General features: G+C 35.6%; 1 protein-coding gene across 1 annotated transcript in view; it reads right to left on the bottom strand.

Moving 5' to 3' along the window:
- The window catches only part of LOC308652787 (cohesin subunit SA-1-like), a gene marked incomplete at its 3' end in the record, with an annotated part of 125,252 nt that extends 117,130 nt beyond the window's left edge, over positions 1–8,122 (bottom strand). Inside the window, exon 1 of the mRNA XM_081300831.1 lies at positions 8,057–8,122. Coding sequence (XP_081156957.1) covers positions 8,057–8,083 — 27 coding nt within the window. The 5' untranslated portion in view covers positions 8,084–8,122. The remainder of the gene's footprint in view (positions 1–8,056) is intronic.
- Positions 8,123–13,695: the final 5,573 nt, after the last annotated feature.

Genomic DNA, 13,695 nt, shown 5'->3' with positions numbered 1-13,695 from the left:
AGGAAATTAAAGCATAGAAACAATGACTGGAAGTTTAAAAAAAAGAAGTGTAAGAAAAAAAGAATTTCCAATTTAAATATGCCCTGAAATGAAAGAATAATCACCAAGAACAAATGTAATGGCATGAAACTTGTGTGAGTGGGTGGAGGATTGCCAACACATAAAACAAAAATACAAAGAATTCATGAATAAAGGAGTGAAAGACTTGGCAGATGCATTTAGCAGATCTAACTATTTGAGAATTAGAAAAAAAAAGAACAAAGGAATAAAAATAAATTGATCATTTTAAAAGGAATACCCTGATCAATGAAAGATTTAAATCTGAACATATACAAGATTCATCTAATTACAGCCAGAATTAATTGGAAAATCATACACTCTAAACATACCCAGGTAAAATTCATTAATTCCAAGGAAAAAGTAAAAACCTTACAACATTGAGGACCAAATAAATCAGATAAAATGTTTATAAACTATTCTTAGGGATCACCCAATCAGCAATCAATACCTTTAAACAAATAGCCAAAAAATGCTAGACATATAAGGAAAGCCTCTGAATTTATTATCAATCTACTGCTTTTCAGTTCCAAAATTATCCTTCAGTATCAGTTCTGTTATAATGGACATTTTCCCTTTACATTAAGAAGTATATAAATTTTATCAGTATAATTTCGGGAGGATAGTAGAAAAGGAAAGAAACTTCTCTTCCTGGTTCTGATATGCTGAGTTTTTCTTTTTCTTTTTTTTTGCTCTTGCTGCATGGTCTATCCAGGAGGAGTATACATAAGGAAATACTACAGTGGTCTACCTCATTCTTGTGCCATAAGTATACAGTCCTTCACTGACCTTCTGCCTAGCCTGAGACTGATGATTATCCTTTAAAAAAATGTGTGTGTGTGCAGACAGATAGATAGACAGATTAGTAGATGGACACTATATCTTTATTTTTATTTATTTATTTTTTATAGTGTTGAGGATTGAACTCAGGGCCTCATGCATGCAAGTGCTTTACCACTCTCATGCATGCAAGTGCTTTACCACTGAGCTATAACTTCAGCCCTGATGATTATCTGTTTGATATCCCATGAACATGGTCACTGGTATGTTCCAGGTCTCATGATGGCAGCAAGTATCCCATCTCTCTACAACTATCTACTATTTTTAACAAGTGTACTACCGCAAGTGTTGTTTCCTATGGCCCAGCAAATGCAACCCAGTTTTGCCAAGGCAACCTAGTGCAATCTACCATCCAAGGAACTGCAATTCATCTTTTCCCAACAGAGTTGGAAATTCACCATGAAGGAGCAGAGGCTCCTCCTTTCAAGTTTGACTTTCCTTGAGAAAGGTGCTTCAAGCCTTTTAGAATTATCTTTATTTTTATATATAAAGTTATTCCTCTATAACTTAGTGATTAGTTATAATAAGTTTTACTAACTCAAATGACTGGCTCCTTACTAAATTCAAACTGATAATTATTTCCAGGATATAAAACAGTAGAAATAAGATTTGAGGAGCTGAGTCATACCCTTGGGGTTAAAGACAAGACTATGCTTCTTGCTAGGGAAAACAGAATGCTAGTATAGAAATAGTAACTTCAAAAGTTAACCAAAGCCAGGTGCCATGGCGCACGCCTGTAATCCCAGTAGCTCCAGAGGATGAGACAGGAGGATCTCCTCAGCAGAAGTGAGGTGCTAAACAATTCAGTAAGACCTTGTCTCTAAAATACAAAATAGGGCTGAGAATGTGGCTCAGTAGTTCAGTGCTCCTGAATTCAATCCCTCATACCACAAAAAAGTGTTAACCAAGTTGTCATCTGTGGTTGGTTGTAATGAAGTGCCCACTCAAGCACATACCTTGGGAGCTTAGTGGCTAGTGTAGCTGAATATTATGGCAGTAATAACGAGTGTTAGGGCAATAGTATAACATAGATCCCACTAAGTACATTTACAGAGAGCAAATGACAAGCTCAAGTCCCTTAAATCTCAGCCTAAATCACAATCTGAGAATCAAAGAACTTCGATGATTGTCTTAGAAGAATCTTTTCCTCCTTTATAGTTATGGGGTTTAAAACTGCTGAAAAATCAAGCTGGAAAAATTTTTTTTTTCCCCTAGGGCCGAGGACTAAACTCAGGGCTCTGCCACTGAGCTAAATCCCCAACTCCTAAAATTTTTATTGAGTAAGTGATTCAGTCTCACCAAACTTCTCCCATCTAGAAAATTATGACCTGAAATGGCAAAGAATGGGATCCTGAAACATGGAACAAAGAATTTTGTTTCATCTCAGATGAAACTAACCTTTGTAAACAACTCTCCCTCATTCCCAAGTAATTTTGAGCCTCCCACACCAATGGAGTAAAGTTCCTTTCCAGTGTCTGAGAAGATGGGCCTTTCTTGGCTTGAAAATTCTGTTTATATGAGCAGATGTAATCCAGCTCTTGTTGACACTTGATCCATAATTGAGTTCAAATCAGCGTGTTCTAAGAGGAAAAGTATATATTGGTAATCCAGGAAGAAATACTTTACAAACCCAGAAGATAACTGAGGAACACATGTGGGAGTAGATTCTAAACGTATCTGACCACAAAGGGTAGAATATAACAATACATCATGCTAAATTCATTAATATTAATGTGCTTACTAAAAATTCCAGATTTAATGCAGTAGTTCATGTAGCTGGTAAAGGCTATATTATCTAGTCGGTGCACTGGAAGTGGATGTAACAGTTGAGGTGCCAGAGATTCCCTGCACTGACACAGATCAATGATTTAGAGAATTAGGAATGCTGGATTTGATGTATCATGTACAAACTGCATATGTACGCTCCTACTCCCCTCTATGCTCTATGAGAGGGACCAAAAACAATGAAAACTGTTATTAGTGAAGGAAGGAAATACATATACATCTTTGTAAAGCTCTGTGGTTATTCTTTTTTTTTTTAAAGCCAGGTATGACTACATGAGATGTGGTCATTAAGAAGAGTTTCTAGATTTCAATGGAGATAATGGAATTCCAATGGAAAACATTCCAAGTGGCCATACTTAACCATCAAAAACAAAGTGGACATATAATCTCTAAAGGGCAACACACATACACACACACACACACACACACACACATACAGATAATTATTATGTCATTATACAAAGATCTTCAACAATAGATAATTAACAATGCCCCTAGTAACAAAATAGGCGAGGAGTCTAGAGTACTGTATATACTATATAACAAGAGAAATTCTAGGTCTAGTAGCTACAATCATGACTTAGGAGACAACAGTGAAGAGTTACAACCTCTCATAGTTTTCAGATCTAGGTCAATTCACAGATTCTACTATGACTGAGACCAGGTATCTTGAAGAAGGACCCCAGCACAACAGCTGCAATTACATGCCATATATCTTCCTCTAATCCTTCCCTCAAAGAATTTATAGCCATTAATTAGAGGTATTATGCATTGTTAAAAAGCAAACATTAGGACCTTTCATGTATTAAGAGACACTGTCTGAATTGACAGTTTCTGGAGATTCAAAATGCTATTGTGATCAACTAGTTAAATTACGGACTTACAGTAGCTGGATGATTGATGGAATTGTAATTCAAATCCAATGAACTTGAACCCCAAACCACAGACACATTCTGTGGTTATTTCCTCAGTTCTGAATATATAGTTGCAAAAGACATACTTGAAAATGTCAGAATCCCCACATCAGCTTTACTGATCCATGGGAAAAGGGTCATTATGGAAAGAATAGCTAAAGGACATGTAATGAAAATTCCTTTCCCTACCAAGAAAATAAATTAGAAGTAACACTACATCCTTGGGGAAACTTCAAAATCTCATCACAGGCCTTTTACTCCAATTAGGAGAAATCACTCAATACAGGTTTGTTTTTTTTAAAATCTAGAATGATTTAAAAAAAAAAAAACACTCACAGTATGGAGGGGGAGAGAAAGATGCAGAGACAGAGACATGGGTGGGGACACAAAAAGTTGTTTGCTGCATTGCATTCTCTGCATTCTCATTTGGATGCTCAACTGGGAAAGAATCAAGTTATAAGTTCGCTAAGGTCAAAGGCAGAATTAATTTCTCAGTTGTTATAGAATCAAAGCCACTGATATTCTGCCCACTCATGGCTAAAGAAGGGCCCCTAAGGGCCAAGAAATTATCCATGGTTCTGTGTCATATCCACTTCTCCAATATTTTCACATTATCAAGCCAGCAAGGAGAATCCCTAGAGAAAGTAGGTTAGCAGAAAAATTTTTCACAACATTATTAATCAGAATTGCCCTATCATCTTTGCTATATTATGTTGGTTGTTTAAAAGCAAGTAACAGGCTTTAACCTACTCAAGAGGACAACACAAAAAGATGAATATCAGTAGATGATGCTCAGAAGGAGGCACACTTGAATCTGTCCTCCACAATACTCCATAGATATATATTTATTGTCTTTATATTCCACAAAATTTCACATATTTTTAGGACATGTTCCAAATCACTGAATATCCAGTAATTTACTAACGATGGCCACAAACAACTGACTTTGAAGTAGGGGAAAATCTTACCCTCTCTATATTGCATATGTTTTACAAAAGAATTAGATATACTTTTTGTTCACCAAAAATATTATCATGATGTTGTCAAAAGGAGGAGTAAGTTAGGGTATGTATGTACCAGCATACATAAGGTCCTGGGCTCCAAGCACTACCCGCCCCCCCACCAAAATGCAGTAAATAATCATGTAATACTGGGGGATGGTTTAAAGAAATAAAAGAATTCCTCTAAGCAGGAGGACTGCAGGTGAAGAGGGCAGGATAGTGGATTGATGTTGATCAAAATATTGTTTTATTTTAAAAAATCATATACATGCATTATTTAGATAAGATAAAATTCTGTTTATAAAAAACATGCTCAGAGATAGAGCACACCTGCCTAACACGCACAAGGCCCTGGGTTCGTTCCTCAGCACCACATAAAAATAAGTAAATAAAATAAAGGCATTGTGTCCAACTATACCTTAAAAAAAATGTGAATCAATAAATACTTGGTAACTTACCAAAAGGCTGAGGAGGTAATATTAACATCAAATTGACATTTAAAATCACTATCACTAATTAGAGGTGAAAGATGACAGAGTAGAGGAAGGGTGTAATATCCAGATATTGTGACTGGGGATTCAAGCAGCACAACATTGCTTCCCAGCAAGGAGGGTGGCATAAGGAATTCACCTAATCTTAATATTAGAATCAAAGAAACAGAAATTCAGATGTTCTAAACAAAGGATAGGAAAGAACACATGTGGAATGCAGCCAAAAAGGCATGGCATTGGCCTACTGTGGAGGGGAAGGGCAACACAAGAAGAAAGGCTAAATTAGTGAAGAAACAGAATTCTTTTTCTTCCTTTTTTTCTCCTTTTTGAATTGAGCATGAGTGTCAAAGTACATGTTCCTCTGGGAGTGTATGTTCTAGTTGTGTTGAATGACTCATGGACACACAGATACACACTTTCCTATTTTTTTCTCTTCATTTTTATCACTTTTCCACTTCTTCCTTTATAATTTTTCTACTTTTTTTTCCCCTCAAAATAGGTTATTCCACCTTGTTATGATGGTAGAGGAGTAAAGTTTTTTGTTTGTGTGTTTTGGTTTGACTTTTAGTTCTGGTCCTTATTATTCCTTCTCTCCTTTCTTCCCTCTTTAACAGCCAAGTTTGCTTATTCTCTCTTTTTCTTGTTATTTATTTCTTTCAGTTCCCTTTTATTCCTCCTCCTTGACAGCCATCAGTTGATATCTCTTCTCTCCTATTGTACCCCTATTTGACTTTTGAGTATTTTAAACTTTTGTTTACATTGTCCCTATTTTCTTTCTTCTTAATGAATTATAATTATACTGTCTTTAACAATAATTTATATAATTATTACCCCATCATTCATATTGTTCTCAAGTTATTCATACTGGGAGATGCAAGATCTGGTTCATAGTTATTGGTTATTATTGCTGTTATTAAATGCTAACCCTGCCCTTCCTCTTTTTGCAATAATTAAAAGTGTACATGCCACAGCAGACAATGTACACTTATCTTTATGTTGAATATTGATCACTATGATTGTTGCTTTTGCTTGTTTCTCCTACCTTTGAGAAGGGCTAGGAAGCGTCTGGTACACTACAGGTTCACAGAGTAGAGACTCTGAGACTGAAATACACCCACAATTCAGGAACATGACAGCACATCTTCCTCCATACATAAACCAATCCAAATTAAACTTCAACAACATTTTAACACATAGAATAGGGTAGACAAATATGTCAAATCAAAGACTAAATCCCAGGTACCAACAAATAAAGAGAGCATCAGGCCCCTACCCCTACAACATATAAGAGAAAGACTCCAAAAAGAAGGATGTAAAAAGCCCATAGTATTATAGCAGCTCTACAAGAATGAATTAATTTAGCAGTTCTACAGCACCAAACTGGAAGATAATGGCAGATGAAACAAACAACTGAATTACACTGAGCTTATGTGTTGAAGCTTAGAGATACCAAGAAAATCTACAACTACACTCCATAGGATATCCACTGGAGAGGAAGAAGAATTCATCTCAATAGATGTGCAAATACAAGACCTCTGCAAACATGAGTAAACAGGAAAAAAGTCTTTCCCCAAAACTTACAACCGTTCAACAAAGGATACACAACCAGAGAAGGGGATAAAATTCCAAAGAAAAGCTTTTAAAAATTGATTATTAAAGTGATAAATGAGTAAAAGAAGATGTGGGAAACTAATTAAGAAATGAAATTAAGAGAGCAATTACAAGAATTGAATGACCACTTAAAGAAATATAGAGTTTGAAGACACACCAATCAGAACTTCTGAAAATGAAAGACAAAATGAAATTTAAAAAAATCACTTGAAAATTATCACCAACAAAGTGGACTATGGAGAAAACAGAACCTTGAGACTTGACAGTGAGTTTAAGCTGGAACATTTAAGAGACACATATCTAAGGTAAGGAAAGTAACGTGATGAAAATATATAACAACTTGGGAACAAGATTTAAAAAAAACTTCACAGTCATAATGAAGTCATTGGGATAGAAAGAGCAGAGATAAACAGGTTTAATGGCATTAAGAACCTTTGCAATGAAATAATACCCCAAAACTTTCTAAACCTTAGAAATGAGATGCACATTCACATATTGTGGCATATAGAACATTAAATAGCCAAGATAAAAAATTAATCTTTCGAAGCCATGTCATAATCAAAATGCCTAATACAGATAATAACAGAAGACTATTAAAACACAAAAAAGAAAAACATCAGATGACACAAGTAGAACAGTAAGAGTTGCTTCAGATTTCTCAACTGAGATTCCAAAAAACAAGATAGTGTGGAATGAGATACTGAGAAAACAACTGCCAACAAAGGTTATAAGATTATCTAACAAAGCTATCATTTAAAATCAAAGATAAAATAAAAACTTTTCATGATAAGGATAAAATTTAAAAATTCATGACCATTAAACATACACTACAGAAATTATTTAAAGAAATACTACACAAAGAGAAATCATAAACAAGCCCCAGAACTTTCAAATGTATAGTTCTCCAGAAGAGCAATTAAGCAAATTAAATTCAATAATGAATTAAAACTATAAAACAAAATAAAAAGATTGGAAATAATAAATATCTTACCATAGTAACTCTGATGTAAACAGTCTAAACTCTATAATTAAAAAGCACTGACTTATTGAATAATAATAATAAAAAAAAATCACACTCAGTGCTGGGGACATGGCTCAGTGGTAGAGTGCTTGCCTTGCATGCACAAGGCCCTGGATTCCATCCCCAGTACTACAAGGAGAAAACAACAAAAATGAAAACAAACAAACAAAAAAACTCACATCAAACATATGCAATTTCTAAGGCACTCATCTTATTATAGGCAAAGATATCCACCAACTGCAAGCTAAAGGACAGAAAAAAATATTCTCTACAAATGGAGCTTTAAAAAAACAAAACAAGGGGCTGGGGATGTGGCTCAAGCGGTAGTGCGCTCACCTGGCATGCATGAGGCCCAGGTTCCATCCTCAGCACCACATACAAACAAAGGTGTTGTATCCACCGAAAACTAAAAAATAAATAAATATTAAAAATTCTCCCTCTCCCTCCCCCTCTCCCTCTCTCTCTCTCTCAAAAAAAAAAAAAAAAAAAAAAAAAAAAGGAGATGCTATATCTGACAAAAAAATTTTTAGGCAAAACTTAATCACAAGAAAATCAAGCACATACTGTTAAAGGGAAAAATCCAATAAGAAAATATAACAATTACAAATATTTCTACCTCAAATGTAAATACACCTTACTACATGAAATAAATACTTCATGATTTTACAGAGTATGATTAATACTTGCTGATTCCAACCCACCCCTCCAAAAACAGATTTTTCCAGACATATAATCAATAAATACATTTCTGACATAAATAATATGATAAGCCAAATGGAACTAATAATCATCTGTAGAATATTTCAACCAACATCAGCTGACTACAATTTCTTCTTAGCAACTTATGGAATCTTTCCCAAAAGAGATCTTATTTTAAGGGCCCAAAGCAAGTCTTAGCACATACCCCCCACCAAAAAAAAAAATCAATTTTATCTCATGACTTATAATATCATAATAAATGGAAGTCAGAAAACATATAGATACCACATAAATACATGGAGATTGAACAATACTCTCTTAAATAAAGAACGAATCATTGAAAAAATGAGACAAGGAAAAATACTAGAATCAAATTAGAACAGCAATACAACACACCTAAATCTCCGGGATACCATAAAGGCAGGATTAAGAAGGAAGCTTATAGTATTCATTGCCAACATTTTAACAATTTTAAAGCCAGTAGAAGAAAATAATTTAGATCAGAGCTAATATTAATGAAATTAAGAATAAAAATATTCAACAAATCAATGAAACCAAGAGCAGATTCTTTCAAAAGATAAACAAGATTGAGAAACCCCTAGTCAAACTATCAAAAAGAGAGAAGACCCAAATCAACAAAATTAGAGATGGCAAAGGAGATATCAACAGAGACACTTTTGATGTCCACATGATCATTAGACTATTTTGAAAATTCATATTCTAATAAACAGGAAAACCAAGAAGATATTAATGAATTTCTAGATATATCATCTGCCAAAATTAAACCATGAGGAAATAGAAAATCTAAACAGATCAATGGCAAGCAATGAGACTGAAGCATTAATTAAAAGCCTTCTAAGAAGCCAGACGCAGTGGCACACGTCTATAATCCCAGCGACCTGGGAGGCTGAGACAGGAGTTCAAAGTCAGCCTCAGCAATGGCAAGGTACTAAGCAACTCAGTGAGATTCTGTCTCTAAAAAAAAATATACAAAAAGGGCTGGGGATGTGGCTTAGTGGTTGAGTACCCCTGAGTTAATCCATAATACCAAATAAAAAGAAAAAAAGGGGGGCCTTCCAAGGATGACAACCCCAAGACCAGATGGATTCTTGGCAGTTTTACCAGGCCTTTAAGAAGCATTAACACCAGGGCTGGAATTGTGGCTCAGTGGCAGAGAGCTTGCCTAGCATGTATCAATAAAAAAATAAAAAGGGCCACTAACAACTTAAAAAAAAAAATCAAAAACACATACACCTCCTTCAAAATTTACTACAAAGAAGTGCACACCCCCCCCCAAAAAAAAGAACCATTAACACCAATCTTCTCAAATTATTCTGAGAAATAGAGAGGTAGGAATCAATCTGTAACTCATTTATGAAACCAGTGTTACTCTGATACAAAGACCAAAAAACAACAACAACAAAAACACATCAAGGAAAGAAAAGTACAGACCAATATACTAAATCAACATATATGCAAAAATCCTTAATAAAATGTTGGCAAACCACATTCAAAAACACATTAACAAGAGTAGACAATATGAATAGCTGGATTAATCTCAGGGATGCAAGGTTGGTTTAATATACACAAGTAAAAAATATAATTCATACCATAAGTAGAATTAAGAATACATTCTCTCAATAGATACAAAAAAAATAAAGGATCTGAAAATATTCAGCACTCATTCATGTTAGAAACACAGGAGAAATCAGGGATAGAAAAAACATACCTCAACATGATGAAGGCTATATGCAACAAACCCAAAGTCAACCTCATACTAAATAGAGAAAAACTGAAAGCATTTCCTCTAAAATCAGACACAATGAAAGGTTATTTACTCTGATCACTCCTATTCATTACAGTTGTTGAAATACCAGCCAGAGCAACCAGGCAACATTAGAAAATTAAAGAAAAATAGGAAAAGTAGTAGTCAAATTATCTCTGCTGACTGATGACCTGATTCTATACAAAGAGGACGCAAAAATCTCCAGCAGAAGACTTGTAGATCTGATAAAAAAAAAACCACTCAAAAGAAGTAGCATACAAGATGACACACAAAAATCAGTAGCTTTCCTATATTCCCATAATAAATCTGCCAAAAAAGAAATCAAAAAATCATTTCATTCAATTGAAAAATAAACAAGAATAAATCTAACTCAGGAGATGATAGAACTCTAACAATAAAAATTATAAAACACCAAAGAATGAAAATGAATAAGGCTTTACAAGATGGAAACAACTATGTTGCAATTACTATATCAGAAGTAAAATAAATATCACCGATTATGTATTAATTCTCCTAGGAATGATTAATATTATTAAAATGACCATATTTTCAAAAGCAATCTACAGATTCAATAACATTAAAATGCCAATAACACTGTTTAAATGTAAGAAAACAGTACTAAAATTCATTTGAAAGAGTAAAAGACCCAGAATAGCCAAAGCAATCCTAAGAATGAGGTTGGAGGCATCATAATATTTGCTTCTCAAGCTATACTATTATACTATAGAGCCATAGTAACAAACACAACATGATACTGGCATCAAGGGAGACATGAAGACTAATGGAATAGAAGAAACAAAGACAAATCCACAGAGAATCACTGGATACTTGACAAGATGCCAAAATTATACATTAAAGAAAAGATAGGAGCCGAGCACTCTCTAGCTGGGGTTTCCAGGCGGGCAAACAGGCCATCACTGGGGTTGGGGTCAAAGGTGCAGCCCAAACACCCATGGAGGAGTTTGTATGTGGCTGAAAGAAGAGTTTTTGGAAAACACTGACTTCATTTGATTCCCTCGCTGCCTCTGCCAGATCCCATTAAAAAGTTCCTACTTTATGAGTATAATTCTGATGCAGGTGATCTAAGTGAAAGCCACCACTGATTCTTGCATCTTATTAACTATCCTGTGCTGCCAACTGTAGGTGAAGAGACGGCCTGTTCTCATGGATTGTATTTCCCCTGGTGCTGAGCCCAATGAACAGTCCTTCGGTCACTGTCAACCGGCAAGCTCACACAAAACTTAATTTTGTTCTTCTGTTTGGGATTTTCCAGTTGCATATTAGTGAATGGGCCATGAAGTATGCACAGGTGTGGGTGAGACTGGAGACCCACTGATGTCCCCAGTAGGGAAGATTTCTAGCACTTTCCAGGTCAGTGTGTACATTTATTTTTCTACTTTGCAATTTAACTATTAAAACCTAATATCTAAATGAAAATGGAGTTTTGGTTAAAAAAAAATCAAGTAGGAAACGGAAACATAGTTCGGGAACTTGATAGTTTGTTTTTCCTGCTCCTGGGGCTGGTCTGTGCATTCAACATACACCCTGACTTCCTACCACTCTTGTGTTGTTTTTGTGATTTGTCCCCATTCAAGGACAGTTTCCTAGCTACACAGGCTGTGTTATCGGGGTGTGGTAATCACAGGGCAGGCTTGTTCTCCTACTTTCCATACCTTGCCTAGTGCTAAGGGTGTCGGGAGTTTTCTGCCATTTCACTTCAGGGAGTACACAGACTGTGACTCATTTAAGGAGGCCCACATGGAACCAGTCAGAAAAGGACTGCCTACATTCAGATGAGGACCTACCCAATAGCATTCCCTGCCAGTTATAAGAAACACCTGAGGCACTATCTTCAGTCCCTGTACATACCAGGAGGTCTTTTGAGTGGTTGGTTCCAGGCTTTCAATTGTGTCCAGTAGATAACACATCTGTGATTGATTGACTGCCCTTCACGTTTTAGAACCAGGTGTCTTAGAAGCTGTGCCTAGTGTCTAAGGAAGGGGAAAGTAGTAAAGCCAGAAGTCTTTCCCCACATGCCCAGAACTGGTGTTACTGGGGAGATGATCTGTCACTGTAGGTGTCTTTGGCTGTGTGGGTGGGACTTGCTTCCTCACTCAAGGCTGTGCAGACAGGAGGGAAGGTCACTGGCAGGTAGACAGGGGATGTGGCCTCCGAGCATTTCTACCACTTTCCTTGTGAAATGTCATTTAGCCAGTTGAAGCCTCTGAGGACTACTGTTTGGTGATTCTAAATTTCAGAAGTTTTTAGATTTCTCCCATATAAAAATCTAACTTGTAAGAATTAAACTGATGATATCTTAAGAAAGATAAAAAAGAAAAGATAGTCTTTTAAACAAATAGTAATGGGAAAACTGGATATCCATATACAGAAGAATGAAACTAGATTACTGTTTCTCACCCTGTACAAAAGTCAACTTCAAGTGGATCAAAAGCCCAGGAATTAAGCCAGAAACATAAAACTGGAGGGAACAGGCTCAACACTATAACACACTGGTGCAGGCACCAACTTACTTAACAAGAACCCTATGGCTCAAAAAAACAAGAACCAATAAGTGGGACAGCAGGAAACTTAAAAGCTTAGGCATAGCAAAGAAAACAATTATGACTGTGAAGAAAGAGCATACAGAACGGGAGAGGATCTCTGCCAGCTGCGCCTCCAACAGGGTATTAACATCCAGAATATATAAAGAACTCAAAACCTTAACATCAATAAAAGAAATAACTGGTTCTATAAAGGGGCAGAAGACATTTCTCAAAAGAAGAAATACAAATGGCCAACAAATACACAAAAGTTTCAATATCCCTAACAATCAGAGAAATTCAAATCGAATCTACACTGATGATCATACCAGTTAGAATAGCAGTTATCAAGAATACAAATAAATGCTGGTGGGGATGTGGGGACTGTAAATTAGTACAACCTCTCTGAAAAGCAGTATGGAGTTACTCAAAAGACTAGGAATAGAACCACCATATGACCCAGCTATCCCACTCCTTGGTATTTATCCTAAAGAACTAGATCATCATACTATAGTGACACAGGCTCATCAATGTTTATAGCAGTGTAATCCACAATAACCAAGTTACTGAACAAGCTCAAGTGCTTGTCAAAAGATGAATGGATGGAGAAAATGTGGTATATTTGTATATATAAAACAATACAGTTCTACTCAACCATAAAGAAATAAAATTATGTCATTTGATAAATGGACAGAACTAGAGAACATCATGATAAGTGACATAAGCTAGACTCAGAAAATCAAGACTGAATATTTTCTCTCATATGCAAAAGTTAGACGAAGATAAGTTTAAAGGAGGTGAGGGAGTTCCCATGAAAACAGAAGGGAGATCAGGGGAGTAAGGGAAGTGGTTAAAGAAGGAGAATAGGGGAGGAAATGAAGAATGAAAATGACCAAATTATGTTATGCACACACATGAATATAACACAGTGAGTTCATCTTTGTGTGAAT

Source organism: Spermophilus citellus, assembly GCF_964194105.1.
Source record: "Spermophilus citellus genome assembly, chromosome: 7".
Taxonomy (NCBI): domain Eukaryota; kingdom Metazoa; phylum Chordata; class Mammalia; order Rodentia; family Sciuridae; genus Spermophilus; species Spermophilus citellus.
Note: the sequence above shows the minus strand (reverse complement) of the source record. Positions and strands in the feature narration are given on the sequence as shown.